Source organism: Falco naumanni, chromosome 4 (genome assembly GCF_017639655.2).
Source record: "Falco naumanni isolate bFalNau1 chromosome 4, bFalNau1.pat, whole genome shotgun sequence".
Taxonomy (NCBI): Eukaryota; Metazoa; Chordata; class Aves; order Falconiformes; family Falconidae; genus Falco; species Falco naumanni.
The window spans coordinates 108,347,677-108,368,139 of record NC_054057.1 but is presented as its reverse complement, the minus strand read 5'-3'; the positions used below and the strand labels follow the sequence as shown (position 1 = coordinate 108,368,139).

At 49.6% G+C, this 20,463-nt stretch overlaps 4 protein-coding genes across 5 annotated transcripts in view; 3 read left to right on the top strand and 1 right to left on the bottom strand.

Moving 5' to 3' along the window:
• WNT7A (Wnt family member 7A) overlaps positions 1 to 3,091 on the bottom strand; it is a 40,543-nt gene extending 37,452 nt beyond the window's left edge. Inside the window, exons 1-2 of the mRNA XM_040591293.1 lie at positions 1,913 to 3,091; positions 788 to 1,014 (exon numbers count right to left, since the gene is read on the bottom strand). Coding sequence (XP_040447227.1) covers positions 788 to 1,014; positions 1,913 to 1,983 — 298 coding nt within the window. The 5' untranslated portion in view covers positions 1,984 to 3,091. The remainder of the gene's footprint in view (positions 1 to 787; positions 1,015 to 1,912) is intronic.
• The window catches only part of LOC121086882 (DNA-directed RNA polymerase II subunit RPB1-like), a 527,323-nt gene that overhangs the window by 461,970 nt on the left and 44,890 nt on the right, over positions 1 to 20,463 (top strand). The window lies entirely within an intron of this gene.
• The window catches only part of LOC121086932 (translation initiation factor IF-2-like), a 533,674-nt gene that overhangs the window by 475,553 nt on the left and 37,658 nt on the right, over positions 1 to 20,463 (top strand). The gene's annotated exons all lie outside the window — the stretch shown is intronic.
• The window catches only part of LOC121086877, a 503,078-nt gene that overhangs the window by 453,697 nt on the left and 28,918 nt on the right, over positions 1 to 20,463 (top strand). The window lies entirely within an intron of this gene.

Below are 20,463 nucleotides of genomic sequence, written 5' to 3'. Positions count from 1 at the left end.
CTCCTGTGTATTGTGCGGTACAGGGGCATAAGAGTTTTTGCTTGTCTGTTTCCTCAGGTGTTTGTGTTTGTCATTACTAATGCTGGTTTAGTTCAGAATTTCAGTATATTTTGTACTGTTGCAATAACCGAAAAAAATAGAAACTGGAAATGGGATCTTCTGCCTGTTGGTTGGAACAGTTTCTGTAAATGCCCTGACATCTCAAACCAGAACACCCGTTCCTTCTGGTGGGAGAGAGGGCACTAGATAAGAATAACTATTTTATGTGGTGGAAATGTCTTATAATGCAACTGACCTTTGTCCCAACAAGTCCAAACATCAGGCCAGCATCACTGTTGAGGTGGCTGCACCCCAGAAGTGTCATTCTAACCCCACGCAGCATTCAGTCTCTGACCACTACCTTCAACCCGAACCAAACACCATTTTTGCATCCTTAATAAGGCTGCTGTCCTGTGCCCACAAATGGAAAACCTTTCCAAAAGGATTTGTGAGAGCAAGACAGTGAAACACTGTGGTAGGAGCTAATGCTAAGGCCTGTGGAAGTGCTTTCCTGAACCACAGCAAGGGCCACGACAGGTACCCTGCTAGGAGGAAGCACTGATGTCAGTCACGTTGGTAATGACAGCCATAGCATCCAGGTGGACATGCTCGAGGTGACAGTCCTGCTCTGGCTGGCACAAGCTGTGTGAGCCAACAGCTGTGCCCCATGACACACCCCATGTGCCCCCCCTCCTTTTGGTGTCATGCAGCTGGGAGTTGGTCACCAGTGAGCGGAGAGGCAACGTACCCACTTTCAGCTCCTTCCCGAAGACGGTCCTCTCTCCTAGGGCTGAGCAGTTCCAGCGCCCGTTGCGAAACTGGAACTGGCACTCGTTGATGCCCATCTGGGACCCTTCCCCGATGACGATAATAGCGTCGGGCCTGCTCTGGCAGATCGCCCGCTGCCTGGGGGCAAGACCCGGGATCTTGTTACAGATGATGCTGGCTCCCAGGGCCACCACAGAGGAAAAACCCCTGCAACGACAAGACACCGGGGTGGCTGGGGGGACCCTCGTCCCGGAGACGGACGCAGCACCCTGCCGCCTCCCAGCGCTGGCAGGTGCCCCCGGAAAACACCCGCCTTTCCCCCGTCGCTTCCCTCTCCCTCTCTCCGCAGCCGGAGCGGAGATAAGGAGCGCGTGGGCTCCTGCCAAAACGGGACGAACTTCCTCATTCGTAAATTAAAGCGCAGGCAGCGGCGTTGCGTGCCCGGGCCACGCACAGGCAGCGGGCCGGGAGGGTTTTCCCTCTCCCGCGGAACTGCTGGAGGGAGGGAGGACGGGGATAACGCGCTCTGCCCGCGGGCTGCGCCGCCTCTGTCCGCAGCCGGGCGCACCTGGACCGGCAGCGCCGCGGCGGCCCGGGCCGGGCCAGGCTGGAGCGGCGCGGGGGGGATACTGCCAGGCGGAGAGCCGCCCCCCGTCCCGCTCCCCGCTCCCCGCCGGGGTCTCCTCCGGCAGCAGCCGCCGCGGGGTTTCCGTGCGGGGAGGCAGAGGCCCGGCCCGCGCTGCCGGCGGCGGCAGGTAGCTGCGGGAGCCGGGGCGGGGGCGAGGGCGGCCGCGGCACCCCGGGGCGGAGAAGGGCCGGCTACCCCGGGGGTCCGCACGCCCTTCCCCCCGCCCGGCCCCTCGCCGCTCCGCATGTTGCCGGGGCCGCCACCGCGCCCCGCCGGAGGCTGCGCCCCGAGGGCCGCCCGAAGGTGCGGGGCTGTACCTGTCTTTTACGAAATAATCGTGATCACCACCATCATAATTTTTTTTTTTTTTGAGACTTCCCGAGTTAAATAGTAACAGGTCTGGGCAGGTTAGGCTGAAAGCGAGAGAGAGCGCAATTGTTATAGAAGAAAGGGGGAAAAAAAAAAAAAGTTACTTACCCGATCTTGATATACACAATCCCCAGGCTCAGGAAGATGTGGAAGATCCAGCGCCTTGTTTTCCTGTTCATATTCCTTGCTTGCCGTGTCTCAGGACCAACATGCGAAACGATGCGTGCCACGCTCCGGCCCGGGGCCGTCTCCGGCGGTGCAGCCGCGGGTCACGGCAGCGCGGCCGAGAGGGGCAGCCCCCGCCGCGCCCCGCGCCGCCCGCCGCTGCGCGCTGGCGAGCCCCCGCAGGCACTCACCATGGCCCTGCCCCGGGGCTCTGCGCGCCGCCGGCCGCCTGCCCCGCTCGCTCGCTCTTCCCTCTATCCCGGATTTGTATGCCTGTCACACGTAGCGCTTTATTGCTGCCGATGTATGGGCTGCGGGATCCTGAGCGCCAGCGGCTCCGGGCGCTTCCCCCAGGTTCAATGTTAACTACCTAGCTCTCCCTCTCTATCCCCCCCCCCCCCCCCTTTTTTTTTTTTTTAACTCCCTCTCTCTCTTCTTCAGATACTTGGGCGTGTTCTCCAAGGAGGGAGTTGTCCAGCCGGGGGGGAAGAAAGGCGGGGGAGGTGGGAAGAAGGGTAACCAGAAATGGCAGGCAGATCACCTGCCTGCAAGGAGGCTCACAGCAATCCTCCTCGGGCGGAGAGCGCGGCTGCTCCTGCGGGCACGGCCCGCGGGAAGGCGGCTGCGGGGAGTGTCACCGGGGGCTGTCCCCGGGGCTGGCCCGGGCCCGCCGGGCGGCATGGGGCCGCCGCGCTCGGCCCACACCCCGCGCTGCTCCGCGCCGGCCGGCACCGGGGAGGGGGCTGAAGTTTTAAACTCCGCGATAGCCGCCCGTTCGCCGGGGCTGCCGAGCACCTGGGGCTGGTTTTATGCCTTTGCCCCGGCCCCGACGCTCCTCCCCTGGCTCTGCCTCCCCGCGTGTAACGTGCCGCCGCTCTCCCTCTCGCTTGCCGAGCCGAACCGGCGCGGCGGGGCGAGCCCCGGGCAGCCCGCAGCATCCCCGGCAGCGCGCCCGGGAGCGCTGCTTCGCCTGCGCCGGGGCGGGCGCGGTGGGACCGGCAGGTGCGGAGGGGCGGCCGCCCCCAGCCCCCCGCTGCCCTGTGTCGCCCCGTATGTGTCCCTGCCGTGCCTCTCCGCCTAGTTTTGGACTGATCCTTCTAGTAACAGAGACGGGGGCGCCCCGTCCCGGCGGGCCAGGCGTGGCAGCGGGCTCTCATCAGGTGGCTGCGGGACTGGCCGCGCCGGGGCCGACCCCCGGGGGCAGCGGGCGGCGGGAGCCGCGAGGCGCTCCGCGGAGCCGCCTGCCTGCCGCAGGAGGGGAGGGGGGGGGGGGGCGGCCCGGACGAGAGGAGTATCCCGGCTCCTCGGTGCGGGGATTTACACGGATATGGTGACTATTTTATTATCCACTCGAAATATTTCAAACAGGGAGGTTACCTAAATGATAACAGGGGTGTGGTGCGGGAACTGTTCCGCTGATAGTGTTTTTCTGAAAACAAACCCACAGTGACAGGCCCAGAGGGTCCCTCCGAGGAAGCCGGCTGGGAGACCCTCTGGCGGGGCAGCGAGCGGAGCGGGGCCGCGGCCCGACGTCGCCGCTGCGCCCGCACGGACCCGCCGCTGGCACCACCGCTCTCGAGCCGCCCCAGAAGCGGGGCTGCGAGCGGGGCCGGCGGCGGGCGGCGGGCGGGGGTCCTGCATGTCTGCTCCCTCTGAGTGTCCGGGGCAGGGTGGGCGCTCCCCCCGCCAGCCGCCTCCATCCCTCCGCCTCCATCGCTCGCTGCTTCCCTGTGCGGCAGATACTTCCGTACCCTCTCTGTGCCCGGCAGCCTCCCACTGCGGGCAGCCGGAGGCAGCGCCGGCCGGGCCCGGGCCGAGCGCGGGGAGACGCGGGCGCCGGTGGCGCGAGCAGCAACCGAGCCCCGCGGGCAGCGCCGGCCCCGCCGCGGCCGCAAACTCTTTGTCAGGGCGACACCTGGCGGACACGGCGGGAAGGGCAGCCGCGGGCGGGCAGCGCGGGCGGAGAGGGCAGAGCGGAGTGAGCCGGCAGCGCGGGTGCCCCCGGTACCTGCAGGGCGTTCGGGGGCGGCGGGAGTAGCTGCCCCGAGGCTGTTGCAGCGGGCGCCCAGCACCAGGCACAAGCAGCGGGCCAGCGCACACGAGCTATACGCGTGGGTATAAGGCAGCGTACATTAACGAGAAGTAAATTCAAGGCTTAGGGCTTATCCTCTTTGGGTGGGAGGGAAACCCCCCAGAAAAGGAAAGTGCCATTAAGAGATAGGCAGAAAGGCATTATTCCAATTTGCATTTGTGTATCATCTCCTCAGATCAGCAAGGCACATACTATGTTGATGCTAAAAGTGAGCCCAGCCCCAGGTATCATGCTGGGGCAGGCACCCCGAGCCGTGCACCGGCACCACCACTGCGTGTGGCAAACAGGTGTGTAACAACCACAGGATTTTGGCGAACTGGCATACCCCGCACACAACATGCTCCTGCAGCAAACACACACAGAGTTGTGCACCTCACCCTGCTGGGGTAAACAGGCCAGTGGTTTAGGCAAGGTGGGATGGTGCTGCGTGAAGCAATAGCATAGCATAATCGTTATTGGTACTATAAGTAAGTATGGATGTGCTCAGTGCACCATCCTCTTTGCACAACAAACAGAAGTTTTCTAAGCGTCAGAACACGCCCTGTCATTGCAGCCAGTCACCAAAGCATGTATTTTGCCTGTGTGGATTTGTGAATGAAGATTTTTATTTTTTGCTCCATATATAGCTCAGTATGATGATGTCCTGAAGAGCTAGGGCAACCCAGAACAACCACCAAAATACTGCAGGTGTGCAAAAGAGCAGCTGCTGAAGAGGACTAGGGAACACACGGTGGAGGTGGGGTTTGTTGCTTTTTTTGTTGCTTAGTACAGTTGGTCACACTGGTTCAATAGTCCTTGAGCAGAAATGGGCACAGAAAGTCTCAGGAGTCTCATCCTGAAACTAAACCTGCTTTCCAAAGAACAGATGTACCCCCAAAGTGAATCTCTGAACACTAAAATAACTGAGAGGTCATTTTAAATTTGCTTCAGAACCTCAGTCCATATTCCTGACTATGATGATCTGGCACATAAAACACGGTCCAGGAGCTCTTTAGACTTCATTTTCACCTTTTTTTTTTTTTTTTTTTTTTTTAATTTCTGATGCTGAAGGTAGAGATGTTTTATCTAATTCAACCTCAGCAAGTCAGCTGCTTAACACATGAGGTCAAGGTTGAGCAAATTGGCATCTTAGGGTTCAGTAAGAGCAGAAAATGGCAAAGCCTCCTCAGAAAATTAAGATAAATAATTTACTGGACTAATCAATGAATTTCTCTTACTCTGTTTGTTCCTTAAAATTCGTGACCTATATGTATATGTGAGCGTGTGTGCATGTGTGCGTGTGCATATGAAGCATACATAAAATAACATTCCTGTGCAGATTACAGAAGGGTAGTTTGTCTTGTTTGGCAAAGTTTCTCAAACATTTTAGTCACTGTTTAAAATGTTGTAGACCTTAAATGGTTCTTCCAGCCATGTGGTGTTTCCAGTGGTCTTTCGTGAGTAATCTTTACCTACCACTTGTTTTACAGTGCATATCTATCCAGCTTCCTTTTTTACATTATGTCTTTATATTTATTACTTTCTAATCTCTGCATAATAGAATCAATATGAGGCATTTTGATACATTATTCTATTTCTCTTAACAGAGTACTTGAATAAGTTATAGGCAAACTGGTAAATGAACACAAAACTTTGAACAACTATTAGAAATCAATGACAGAAAAGCAGGAATCGGGAAATTGCCTGTGGCAATAGAAATTAACTTGAAACCATGCCCTTAAAAGGGTTAAAAAGAAATCCTAGAACTACTGGTTCATAAGAAAATGTCTGCAGGTGAAAATCCAGCTCTCTGGATTCTTCACTTGGAAGAACTCTATGGTCTCTTTGCAGGAACTTAAGAGGCAGCTTTTGCTACCCGATGAAGCACAGCTGCCTGCATCATGGGAAAGTGGCAGGTCTGCTCCAGACATGTTAGTCTGGTTTTAAGAGAGAGTCCAAGGCAGCTGGAAGAGTTGGGCTCACTCTGCTTTTGGGGAACACGCCTCGGTATGTGGGCAGCAGCCCTTCGAGCAGTCATCAGACAGCCTGGCCAGCCCGGGATGCAGCGCTTGCTCGGCATGGGCTGACAGACAGACCAGGATACTCAGCTGGGTGTTCACAGCTGCACTCTGAGAAATGCAGGAGGTCAGAGCAAGGCAGAGGGTCTCTGCAGGCCTGAAACTACAGGTCCTGTGTACAAGTCTTGAATGCATAGCTTGGGAGAGAACAGCCACCCCATCTCACTGCCCAGCCTGTAGGCAAGCAGACATTATTTCGCCCACAGTGGAAGAGGAGAAACCTCAAGACACTGTTTCATCCCAGGCTATGGCAGAAGGAGGGTTGGTGGGTGGCAGTTTCTGACTCGTGACCCGATCCATGGAGCTCGCCTGTCTCTCTTGAGATGCTTGCTGCTATGAGGAAACCTACCCTCGAGCAGAGCGAATAGTTTTATTCCAGATACGATCTATTCGCTCTCACCTTTTACTACCCGTTTCTTTATTTAGCAGCAGCAACTTTCTTCCAAACAAAGACTGGGCCCAAGCTACACCCTTGAGCCATCCATCACTTGTTGCCACAATGGTGTTTCTATTGTTAATTGTTTGTCAGGGTTGCTTTTTGGGGTTAGGCAGTGCAATGATTTAGTATGCTAGCTAATCAGCTCTGAAAAAGTATTCTCAAAATAAATTAGATTTTTTAAAAAAAGCTTGAAAAAATCTGTTGGTCTTGATACAATCCTTCTCAGCTCCCTCACAAACCCATGACTGGATCCAATAATTTCCTGTAGTTAAAGAGATTCACTGTGGCTCCTGGTCTTTGCACTGGCATGGGTTAGTGAAGCTAAGGAAGTTTGCAAAGCGCCTGTCTGCTCAGTGTGTGGTTCTGGTCAAAGTTATTAATGTCTCATTTTTCATAAGCATAAAGAAATACAAGAAACATACCCACCTAAAATGAAAAAGAAAGATTGTCTGTCTTTTCTTTCTTTTTTTTTTTTTTTTAAGATGGCCTCTGATAACATGAATTCGCAAGGGAGAATGTGGTTAAAAGCCCATTTTGTAACTAGATCCTAGATGCACATACCATCAATACTCCAACTCTGGCTCGCTTTTATCAGGCTAATCATAGCTGCACTGTTTTGTTGTCAAAACATCTCCTGTAGAAGTCAGACTAGAGAGTCCTTTCAATAGCAAAAATGTGAGGTTAATATACCAGTGCTCCCTGTGTTAATTATCTCCTACCTCCTAAAAGGGTGTTTTAAAAAATACAATAAATAAATAAATAAACAAACATTTGCAAGACCAGTTAATTTCCTAGGCTCATCTTGGCCCAATCCCCGCAATATAGCATATCATCAGCAACCACAATAACTTCTCAGTTTACAGATGTATTTGTGGGACTGCAAAACGAGCAATAAATAGCCTGCCGCAGAGTTTCTCTCTGCTAGGAGTAAATTATGTAAGGAGCTGCAGCAGGTCAGAGCTCAGGAAGGGTGAGAGCCACCTACCCTGCCTGGCAGGGCTGGCAGCACCGCCGCCACACTGGGGTGGGTTTCCAGAGTAAGTCTTGTCTGGTTTTCAACATTTGTGGCAATAAAAAAGTTACACATGCCTTGTTGTGATCAATGGCCTTGTGATTGATGAACTCTGATGTAAACAGGTATCTAGCAAGCTCAGGACAGGGGTCTAAGAAAGCCAGAGGAGGTTTGCACCCTTTGAGAGGGAAGCTCAGATCCTCAGGTCCCACTGAGATATGCTCCAGGTGGGGCCCATCCAGTCCAGGCAGGTGGTGACCTCAGCAGTTCATGCAAGCCAGGAGGCAGAAGTAGTTTAGGCAAGTACGTGTGTCTGGGAGCTAACTACCTCCAGCTTCATCTAGTTAGTAACTGATGGGCTCAGAGTGCTACAGGAGGTAAGTGAGGAGAGAGGTGGATGACTAGAAGGCAGTACATTTTGGGTAAGGAAAGAGTTGCTCTGTTTGGATGATTTAGGTGTCTACTGGCTACTAAGCAACCTGGAAGATGCAGCTGGTTTGTGCTGATCTGGTGTAGAGCTGTCTCTGTGTGAGTACCCAGGCAGGCACGTCTCTGCTGTAGCCTCTACTGGGTCTGCTGGCTTTTGGAGCTGGACACAGCCTGAGGAGCTCAAAAAACAAGTTTTGTGAGTTCGGGGTTTCTCTGGTTTGGGGTTTACTCAGACTTTTTAATCTAAGTACAGATGAAGGAATACTTTATGTTAAAGTCAAAGCAACTGGTTGATATAGCTGCTATAAGCCTGAATTGGTGAACTCCATCAAGCCCTGTGTTTGGGGAAAAGTTGCAGATTTTGGGCCTCAGAGCTGAGCAAGTATCCCTGTGTGAAGACAGGTCATCCACTCTATGGAGTGTTAAAAAAAACATAGGCAGGGCTTCAAGTTTGTTCACGTGCTGTTTGAAAACACCTTGATTCTTTTTGCTGTGCTATCTCTGGGCCTGGGTAACTCGCTGTTGCTGCAGTCTGGGTGGTTTCCCATGCTCCCCTATGCATGTGTGTGCACACACACAACACACAGTTGGGACTGTATTCCAAAATGGGATCAGTCTTAACCCTGCCTCTGGCTGCAGCATGTGTCCCCCTGGGTACCATTGCAACTGCATGGAGTTTGAACCCTGCCCTTGCTGCGCATACCAGAGGAGGAGCTAATGAGTAATATACACAAAGTAAATTGCTCTCTCAAATAGTAATCCTTAACATCAATAGCAGAATTGGAGAAACAGACCTCTTGCTGTCAGTCATTTTGAGCTAAGTATGTGAATCCCAGTGGTCTGCATCTTCTGTTCCCTCAAGCAGTGTGCAAGTGTCACCAGGTGCCCATTGCACATCACGCAGAGACCTCCAGTCCTGCAATGACACACTTTCTCTTTTTAGCTTTTGTCCCCTGATGGGTATAAATGCAGCTATTTGTTCACAGGGATGCTACTCATCCAGGCTTTTCCCCCACCCCCCTTCTCCCTTCCCACACAGCTTCTTTGGGAGACTTTTCTGATTCCACCCCGTAACAAGTTACTTGTTACAACCACACTGGGGAATATGTTGCATTTGCAAAAAATAGTAGTCCTCAGTTATCACAACATGCGCTTAAGCAAATATTTTTTTTTAAAAAAAAAAGCCCTGACATTTCCTTTACACGTTTATTAATGGACACAGAGGTGAAAAGATGAACTGTCAAAGCAGATTATTTGTTGCCAAAGAAAGGTCTTAAACACCATGGATCTGATCCAGCAAATATGACACCGTCTTCCAGGCAGCGTAAGGACTAGAGAGCTACAGATGCTGTTAAAAGAACGTATTTCCAAAGCCATTGGATTTTCCCCAAGTCTATAGAGAGATGGACTAGCGACAGCACACACTGAGGGAAGGCAGCTGGGCTGCAAAACTGGGTGTGAAACACGCATTTTTGCTAGCCATGGCCAGCTGGTGTTGCATAGAGAAGTCCCACTGATGGTGTATCTTTTGGTGACCAAGCCTGCTGGGTACCAATGATTTGTCACAGAACAGGCTGAACTCTGAGCCACTCACAGCACCGGGGCAGAAAGTGAGGAGAAGGATGAAGCAGAGCTGTGCTTGGCAGTGGTCGCTGCAAAAGTACCGTGAGCTCTTTGTTGGACACATGGACTGCGAGCATGGTGATGGGCAGAGCAGATAGCATGTGTGGCTGGGTGGAGAGCAGCAGCATGGACAGCAAGGGTGTTGTCTATTCCCTGAATGTGTGCAGGGCGGAGTCACAAAATTGTGTATGGGAAGGGGTAACAAATAGCATGAGGAAATCATGTGGAGATCAGGGGAAGCAAACTTGTGTTCATGGCAGGAAGGAGAGAAAGGGTGGAGAAAGTGGAATGATGGGGAGGAAGGCACAGAAAGATGCAGGACTACTTTTTGTTCTGACGAAGGCTGACCTTGGACTAATGCATATTTACAAACCTGACAATCAGCAGAAGGCATGTTGAGGCTGTTACTACTATTGTTGATATTAATATAGCTATAATTATAGCTATAGTTAAAATGATAGGACTCAAAACCCGCCTTTTTCAAAACAGAAGCTTCCCCTTTTTTCCCTCTATTCACAGATTTGAGATGCACTTTTACAAGGCTGATGTCAAGGTGTCACTAGAAATACACAAGGCCACAGTGATATCATGGTGTGAGAGAGAGTTATGGGCAAGGCACATAAACTTTATGAAATATTGTAATTATTTTCCCTCCCTTTTTAGCCATTGCCTAAACTGCAACCATAAAACTGATCTTAAAATAGCACTGCAGGTGAAAAAAAAAAAAAAACATAAACCAAAAGGAAAAGTACTGAACTAGATTTTGTTTTCCAGCCAAGTTTGATCAAACAGCCTTTGCTAATAGGAGAGCTTTGGGGGAATTCTGTGAACTCTAGGAAAGGGTATTGTATTGCAGATATCAGGGCTCTTATCAATAATTTCCTATCTCCTTCAAAGCCAGGAACTTTTCCCTATCTACCTAACCAGAGACATATTTTATGTCAAGATGTAAAGCAAAATAGGCTTGCATTCAATATTTAGTTTAAAGTTATGTAAACAACATTAACTGATGTGTCAAAAATGCATTCATTGAAAACATTTGACTAAGCTAATTTGCGTTTTTGGGGAGATTGCTTGCACAGACACTTAAAACATACATTTACTGTGGGCCTGGCAATGTCTTCAGTGAGCCACGCAGCCCTCCAGTTACACATTTCCAAGCAGTAATTGTGGAATAAATAAATTAAAAGTATCAAGCGTGTAATTGTAAACTGTTGGGGGTCTAACAACATAGAAGACATGATGATCGGGTCTTAGCATGTACTCTGTACAGTTGAGAAGGTGTGACATGGATGCAAACCAGCACCAGGCCATGAGGGCTAGGGGTTGCCTGGCAGGGGTCTGGGCCAGGGTTTTGGTGGTCATTCTGGCCTCGTGGACTTCAGCAGAGCTTGCTGCCTTAAGCCAGATGAACAGACCCGGCATTAGGAAACTAGACGTTTCTTTGTGCTGCATTAGCAGCACTGCCCTGCCCTCCTGCTGCAGCTCCTGTGCGGCCACTCAGATGTCACCGAGGCTGGAGCTAGAGATGGGGTCATCGCTCTGATGGTGAGGACACTCAGCAGCTGAATTATCAGGTCTAGTGTCCATCTGCCAAAATTCATTTTTCTAATAAGCTTCATGTGTTGGTCCAAGACTGCCATGTAGTCACAGGGGATAAGCAGAATATTTGGTGCCTGTTCTCCAAGCTAGGTGGGACTTCCAGACGTAACCCTTAACTTGTGGTTCAGGTTAAAATGGCTTTCCAGCTGGAAAAGCTGTTCTCGCTGGGCTGGTTCAGGTGAGTGCTCTTGTCAGTAAGGGAGTTTGCTGTGCTGCTCATCAGAAGGGAAAGCCTGAAAAGACACCAAGAAATTCAGCCTTTACTGGAGTATTCCTGGGAAGCCTGTGGGAGCCGTGGCCAGGGGTCTGTAAGTGCACACACAAACCCTTTCGATATCTCGGAAGTCTCTACTCTAGTGAAATTATTTTCTTGTGTACGAGAAAGTAAGGGCTGTTTGGAAGGCATCAGCACTGTACCTGAACTGAGCAGAGGGCGCAGACTGAAAAGATTCCTGGGGGGATTTCTATGTTTGATAATGGATGTGTGGTGAGAGAAAACTGGTAATTCCATCTTTCACCGATCACTGTGTTTTGCAAGCCAGGGCTTCTTGATAGTGATATTGATATATATAGGTATAGATACCTGCCTATTCAGTAGGTTGCCTTTCTGCAGTATCATCTACAAATGCAGAAGAAAAAGGGTCCCATCCCTAAAAAAACATTATTCTGTAAGTTGACGATAAGGGTGCAAGACACAAGAGTAAGTCGGGAACCATGGCTATCAGCATGGTGAGCAGCTGCTGTGGCTGTAGGAGAAGAATGCTTTTGCAAGTAGTCATAGGGAGCTCCACGTGGGAATTCAGCACCCAGGAAGAAGAAGAACACTTCCCTGGAAATAAGATAGAGGGGATAAAGGCCATTGTAGCAGACTAGCCATAGAGCAGTTTCTTATTAGTAAATATGTCATGAAGGGCCTTGAAAGCAAAGTCTGGTGGCTTACACTTGATGCTAAAGAGGAGGCGTCAGAAGAGGGACACAAAAGGAGGGAGCGTATATCAAAATGCTGGTGACAAACTGACTCGGGCAGTGCTGGCTGATCTGTCAGATGGTGAGATTCAACTGAGGGGGTCACTGGGAAAGGCTGTCAGTTCTCAGGACCCAAAGCAGCAAAACTTCAAGTATTAGACCTCATTTGAAGGAGAGGATTCATAAACTGGGTGTTAGGAGAGAGACTGGAGGTTCTGGTGGGCTGCGGGGTGACTGACACACGTCACCCGGTCAGTAACAAAGGAAAGTGGGGTTATATGGAGGTGTGGGCAGGAGCTTTGCTTTAGCCTGGGAGAACCCCAGTTAAAAGTAGAGCTAAATAAGAGATGACCTTACAGAAAGATCTTTCTTTTTTATTATTTACTTTTTATTTGGATAGAAGGGACAGGTCTTGAGCTGAGCAGTGAAACAGGAGCTACCTCTGCAGAGGCAGCCACTGAGTTTGTGCAGAGATGAGTTTGGGTTTTTTGTCTTGTTTGGTCGTTGGTTTTCTCCTGGAAATGAGATGGTAGGAGAAAAGACACCAAGACCTTTTCAAGGCTAGTAAAGAAGTCTACTTAGCAAATGTGCTGAGTGAGTGACAGGAGGCAGAGGATGAGGGTTGCTGAATCCAGAGAACAAGATCTCAAGAAGAGTGTGGTCAACAGTGCTAAAAGTAAAGAAGAAAGATAAAGATGAAGTGTGTGACTGAAATCTTGGTAAGAAGAAGATATGAGAGACCTCGACCAGAGAAGTTTCAGTAGGATGTGGGGAACAGAAACTGTTGGGAGGAACACCAGGATACAACAAACAGCAAGGAGCTATGGAATGCAACAGTGTCTGGAAGGACAAGAGGGAAAGCAAGGGTGTTTGGGCAACACCTTAAAGAAAGGAGATGCTGAAGTATGTTAGTGAAGGGGAAACTGAAGAACTCAAGGTTAAATGAGGAGAGTTAAGTGTAGTTAGAATTAAAAGGGATGAAAGAAACTGAGATGGAGATGCCATTGGAAGGGAGAACAGGCCAGTGCCCTACCAGAGAGATGAGGAAAACCAGCCACCTCATATTTCCAGGGAGAACAGAGGAACCAGGAGATGACAGTAGCTGAGGAGTGAGAAGTTGAGCCAGAGTTGCAGATATACTTCTTTAGATTCAGCTGTATCTTACAGCTACTTAGCTGGGAAGGTGACGGTACAGAGAGGTAGAATGAATTTCCTGCTATGTTAACAGCTTCAGGGGGGAAAAAAAACCAAAAAGTGAAATTAAGTCAGTAGGCCAGACTCTGGGAAGGCAGTCTAGACCGGACTGAAATGAAGCTTGAAAGCAAATGAGCAATTTTCAAACTGAGAAAAGGACAGAGAGGAGAGGTCTGCAAACAGAGGAGGAAAGAAAAACTAATTGAATTATCCGGATGAGCAGTGACTAGAGGGGAAATCTGCACAGTGGAGAGGTGAGGAAGAGCAGTACTAGGTGAAAACCATAGCAGATTAACCATTTCAGAGTGACTGAGAGAGTCAAATAAGAGCTGCACATCAACTGAAGGCACAAGGATATGGAGATGACAATGCAAGAAATTGGTTGGATTGTCCTGTCACAACCTGACACCACCAAGAGCAGATGTGGGAATCTGGGAACAGGAGAAAGAGCTTTGGATCAAGCATGGAGAAGGAGGAGGATGGGGAGGGGCTGGGCAAGAGAAAGGGCTTGGAAGCAGCAAGAACACGAGGGATCCTCAACCATTTGCACTGTGTCTGCTCCTGATCCAGGAAGCTCAGAGAAAGGAAGATGCCTAGAAGAGGGAGAGAGCCCAGGTGAGGGGTCCCAATAGTTGGAGGAGCTGTGGGTGCCTAGGGTGTGCACGCAGAGCCCAGGAACAGCTGGGAGGGGAATGAAATTCAATGGTGGCACTGAAAAACAGCTGGAGGTGAGGGGTGAGTGTAGCTGGGTGGAGAGGGTGATACACCAGGAGAGCAGGGACTCCATCCAGAGTTGTCAAAGGAAGGGATGAGGAGCATGGTGGGAAGAGGATAGGCTTGGCATGGAAAATGGGAGGGCATAAGGAAGATAACAGGGCCAGATACTGCTATGAACAAAGGGTGAGGTCAGAGCAATGGCCGAGTGGCAGACAGATGCATGTACAAAAACAGAAAACAAGAGGCAGCTCCTGCCTGTGGTTTCTAGGTATGGCGTTTGGCTGCCTGCAATCAAAAGTGATTGATTACAGAATTAGGCTTGTGCTATTTTGGCCCTGTGACTTCAGATGCTGTAATCTAAGCCCACTGTGTGCTTATCCTTGCAGCAAGGATAACTCTTTAGGCATAGGGATGCTTTGGGGGAGAGATGTCAGAAAGCTTTTCCCCAAACCACGTTTGTAATCCTGCCACTCCTCTCATCAGTCATCAAGCTAATATAAAGCTGGCAGTGTGCTTCCTGTTAGAGTGTTGTGAATTTTCAAAGGCAAAGTGCACTATTGTTTAATAGCCAATTATTCACTGGCATTGATAAACAGGCTCTGCTTGCGATTACTGCAGCAATTACTCACTCTCCTAATTTAGACATGAGGAAAAATTAATTCAGGCTTCCAGTTGATCATTTATATCTTTGGCTTTTGTAATACACATCACGGCACACTGAAAACAACTCCACCATAAAGGAAACTGATCTGTTCAAATTGATAACGTGTTTTACTCTCATTCTGTCACTGAGAGAGGCATAACTGAGTCCAAACAGAGGGGCTGTGGCTGAAGGTGGGGTTTTTTATGTTTTGGGGACATAAAAATATGAAAATAGTTTTGATAAACCTTAAATTAAAAACAGAGGAGAGGGATGTTACTGTGGTCAGAAGGGAACTCCATGTACAGCTAAACAAGCAAATAAAATAGTAGGATGTTTAAGTAATTTGACCTCACCTTACCCCCAGACCACCCTTCAAGTGCTGATGGACCCATCTCCAAACAACAGACGTCCAAGACATTCAGGGAAGGCTTGTGGGGTTAGGAATGAGAGGATGACAGCTGTCTAGTTCAGCAGGAAGAGGGGTGGCAGAGGTATACAAAACTCTTGACAGTTTTAGTAAGGGTAAGCTGCAACCATCTTATTTACTCTTTCTCATAATTCAGGAGCAGTGAGCTAGAAAGGCATATACATAACAGTAGAACAGGGAAATACTATTATTGTTGTTGTTATGATTATTACAGTTAATTCACAAATTGCAAAGAGTGCAAGAGTTCTGTGATAACTGTAAGCTCGAGCCCTCAAGATCTGACTGAAAGAGCAGCACCTGAGAAGCACCTTCTCCAGGTTTTCTCTCTCCCCTTGGCTATCTCTGCCTTCGCTGCTGGCAGCTGTTCAGCTGGGCTCAGGGAAGAGCAGGAAGAGCCTTTCCTCAGCGTGCGCCACCGCGGCTCTGACAGCACATTCCTCGTAAGCGCCGGTTCTGTGCGAGGTAGAACCTCTTCCGTGTCTCGTGAGGAACGTGCACAAGCAGAGGAGGCCTCACGCTCTGCATACAGCAACCGTGGCCACCGAAGCAGGGTACGGATTGCCTGCAGTTTCGTCTTCCAGATTCTGGTTTGTTTACCCCAAATGGTGTCACCGCAGTGAGCTTTTCTGTTCACGTGCAGTACAGACCTGGAGTGACCCCCGATGGGTATTTTGCTCCAGCTCTTGCCCGAGAAGTGCCTGCCAGGCGTCTGCCAGGTGGCGTTTGCAGAAGTAACACCACTGCTTTTGCCAGCCCAGGAGGTGGATGGGGGCAAAGCACAGGCAAGGCTGTGGCAGCTCTGATGTTCAAAGCAGACCTGAGGGAGGTAACTGCTTGGAAAACTGAAAGGCAGCAAAATATTGTCTCCTCTCGGAGATCAGCTCCGATTGATGACATAGCAGCTACGAGCATTTAGCTGAGCTGCTAGGCAAGTTTAGCCAAGGCTGAACACAAGGTTGGCTCACTAACAAAAAAATGAATATTGTTTCAACTGGGAGACAGAACCAGGCCTTTACTTTTTCCTCCTTCGGTGCAGTGAGTGCTTGATTGGCAACAGACCATTTTTACTAACGATTTCTCTGGACAGGATATCTGCCTGCCCCTGCCCCCCGCTCTGCATGAGCTGGAGGTGCTGCTGTCTCTTCCCACCTCTGGCAGGAGGTCGTGTCCTGTCTCCCTCACTGCCACCGTGACTCTGCCTGTCCTTAGGATGCTTGAAGCTTCTCTGAGCCGTTTAAGTGCCCCACAAGCAGAGCTATCCCGACTTCTTCAGGAGGCGCTAATGCTCCAGAAGCCAAGCAGCAGGGTGGGCACACCAGCCGGGCTGGGCTAGGGAGGAAGGGGGACACTGCTCTGGGGAGGCTGGGGGGGTTGCCTCCAGAGACAGGGAATGGGCAGAGCACCGCAGTTAATGGGCGTTGCTGGCTGCAAACCCTATGCCTGCACATTGCAGTTGTATTTGACACAGCCATGGGACATGCATGCACGCCAGAGGTGCAGGCAGAGGCTGCAGCACCCTGAGGCTCCTGGGTTTGGTGTCTGCTCCAGGTGTGGAGCAATTGCAAAGCTCTGACTGTTACAACTGGGCTGATCGGAGGAAAGAAAAGAAAACTATAATTTGGACTTCGTCTTATCTGAGACTATCATGCACGCTCAGGAACTGTGTAATTCAGTTGCCCTGCTTAGCCAAAAGCTAAATAGCTGCTAAAGTTTATTTCCTGTCTTTATAGCAACTGTCTGTCCCTTTATTTATTTTCACTGAAAGCTACTGGTGTGCTAAAAATAATTTTTGGAGCCATTCTTGTGGCAGATTATATAACAATCGCAGTCTGAAGTCAGCGTAGTTGGGAAGTGAAGGATGCCTCCTTGGCCAATCTCTTCTTACGAACTTCCATAATTTTTATTTTTATGTTTTGTGCTAAAGCATTTTCTGTCCCTCGCAGTTGAGAAGAGCTGACGGCTCGCATTGTTGTTACCTTGAAAGGGCAGTTATCACGGTTAATCCACCCTCCAAGGTTTTTCCTCAGGATAATTATTGTTTCAGTGATTCATCTTGCAGACCCTGCCCTTCCTTATTCACACAAAATATCCTACTCCCTGCAATATTTCTGGGTCAGGCTCGTGCCACACATGTGATTTCCTCTTGGGCACGCAGACAAGACAAGATGGATTTAAAGGTCAGTCACTGCTGAGCAGGCCAGCCTCGGCGTGCTACACAGGCAGCTTGGTGTGTCCCCTACGGGACATGATCAGACGGGGCAGGGTTTGCAGGGTTTGCAGGGGTGGCAAAGTAGAGTTCACTCGCGTTTTGTGTGGGGCGGGGGAACAGTGCCTCTGTTGTTATGCTGGAAAATTTCACTGCTCCTGTCTTCAGTGGAAAACATTATCACCAGCACATCCTGGCATGTAATTTTGCCTCATTTATTATTGTCTAGTGTTGGCTTCATGCTTATGGTGCATTTCTAAGGTACTTAGAGAGGGTTGTGGTTTTTCAAGGAAACATAACTCATGGGGTTCAGGGGAGGGAGAATCCTGAAAGTTTTTGGCACAAATTGAGTCAAATTTTACTGAACATGAAAAATATAACCTGTGCAGGCTTTAACATGAGTTCTGCACGGCCCAGAGGCTGCAGGGAAGGGAGTATGCCCAACAGGCAGGATTACCACTCAGGAGACCTGGGCTCTGCTTCTCCTGCCAACCTGCTTGTCAGGGTCTGTTCGTACATCCTGTGCTCCCCAGTTTGGGTGCAAACCACCACATCTTGTAGCGGGCAGATGTTGCCCAACAGCTGTAGCTGTCTAATCTCAGGTTCCTTCTCAGGATACAGAAGCTGGATGAAACCCAGTGATGCCACCAAAAAGGCAGATCAGAAGCCTGCTTTGGGTTTGTTTGGGAGGGTTTTTTCCTTCCTTTAACCTTGGTGTTTGTGCTAGAGAGATGGGCTCACAGCTCATCAGCTTGCTGGAGGGCTCCTTGATGGTGTGCCACAGCAGAAGGGGGTGCGAGTACCATCAGAGGGAGATGGCAAACCCCTTACCAGGAGGTTCCACCGTGTTTTCCTTTGTGAGGCCCCTGGCACCAGCCATTTCCCAGCAGACCAGAGCCAGCACCTGCCCTTGCTGCTGAGCTGGGAAGTACCACAACACCTTCCAGTGCAGGACTGAACTCAGGGTGCCCCCAGCTTTGCCGCCTCCCCTCGCCGTGCTGAAACAGCCACCCCACGGCTCCACCATCCTGCTGGCTGCAAGATCACTGTAAAATGCAGCTACCACATCTCTCATCTCAGAGGCATTGCACCCTAACTGGTGAGATCAGTAAGGCAGCTTCACATCCTACCTTCCAGGTGGGATGGGAAATGCATATTAGCACATATAAGGGTCATTTTAAGTAATGCTGCTTTCAGCCAAGACCAGCAGAACCTGATGACAATTTTGAGGCAACCTGCTTCGAACCAGGTTTACTCAATTATATTTAGGTGCTTTGGAGGAAATCAGTCTTTGGTAAAGCCCCTCTAGGGACAGAGGAAATAGGGGAGAAAAACATAAGCTTCAGACTTCATTTCTTTGTTCACTGCGTATGTAAGATGAAGGTGACAACAGTTACAACTGGTCCTGCTACCCTTTCAAGGGGCGTGAGTTAGCTGTAGCCAGTTCACAATACAGCAGCATGCTTGCTAGTACAGTGAGGAACTGGGGTGTTACTAAACCCGCTGCTTCTGCTCTAGTGGCCTGGCCAGCTGAGCTGGCCCTTTGCTCGTGCCAGAGAGCTCCTTACAGACTCTGAGCACCTGCAAAGTCATCACACTCCTGGGGCTGGGATGCTTGCTGCTGGGGTGTCTCTGGTAGCACAAAGCTGTGCCCACACCGGTTGCCTTCAGCATGTGCCTGTTCCGTCTCCTTTAGCCAAATTCATCCAGTGAATTGTATTGTATTTTACCAAACTCACCCAGTGATTTGGCAGTGTATTTTATTGTCACTGTATCAGTATAGCACACAGCAGAATGCTTTTCCTGTGAACCTTTCACATCCAGGTGGAGCACAATACCTGTCTCCAAACACGGGTGTGTAACTTTCCGTATTAAGAAATGATAACCAGCACACTCAGTGTTACACACACGGAGTGAAAACTTGCACATGTACCAGCCAAAACAAATTGGGAACTTGTCCCTCAGGGGGTCTGAGGAGCTGTCCTGCAGCCACTACCAGCAAGTAAATCATGGGAGGTACAAAAACCCCCAAACTGTTGTGTGAGGTGCTGTACCTAATGACCAGTGGTCAGTTAACGGGATCTTTATGGGACAGAAGTGGTTTTTTGTGACTGATGTTACTATTTTTGACACCAAATCAATTTTGTAGATGATGGTAGTCTTACTACCCTTCATTGCACAGTATAAAGTTACAATACCTTTCATTTAAAAAAAAAAAAAAAAAGTGGTATAGTGGGTTTTATTCTCATGTTTCCATTAAAAAGTTAACATAAACAGTGACCACAATGATTTGTTTTGAAAACTCTCCCACAAACCTACACTTACATTTACAGTTTCTTTGAATGTGTAACACCAATGGTTCAAAGAGCTGGGGCTCTAGTGGCAGAACAGAGATCCAATCTGCTACTGCTTCCTTGACAGCGAAAGATGTCAGATGCTCTGAATTGGCTTCAGCATTTCTAAAACCCCTTTTTCTTTTTTTTCTTTTTTTTTTTGGCACAAGAGCTCTGGAGCAACACTTCAGAGAACAGTTCCCTGGGCGAGTAAGGCTGCTTTTGATGCCCAAAGTATCAAAATTGGGTTTGTTTGGTTTTACGACGCTAAAATGACAACACGTTGTACAGGTACATCTTGTATGGGTTTGCTTAGGTTTTTACTACTGTACTATGAAAACGCCTAAGTGGTGTCCCTGCTAGCAGGCTGGTGACTGGACAGGCACTCAAGATACCCAAGCAGTAACAGATCCAGTAAAGGTTGTGTCCAGGAAAGCATCTAAAAATCTGAGGGAAGGGATGGGTATATTCACCGCGCTTTAGGCTTAGGTACTAGAGAAAACAGTTTTGTTTGGTTACTTGTCTCATGGTGGGTAACAGTTTTCAAAATGTCTAGTTGGAAGTAATTGAGTTTTAAGTTCTCAAAGATGCATATTAAAAGAAGCTGCCTATTAATCTCATGTTAGGTATCAGATACAACATTTTGAAAGATTTGTATACAGCTGTCACATGAAGTAACAATACAAATCCATGTCAGGTTTCTTGTAAAAGCTTTGCTGACCATAAGCAGAAATGTGGAAACTCAACAAATCAC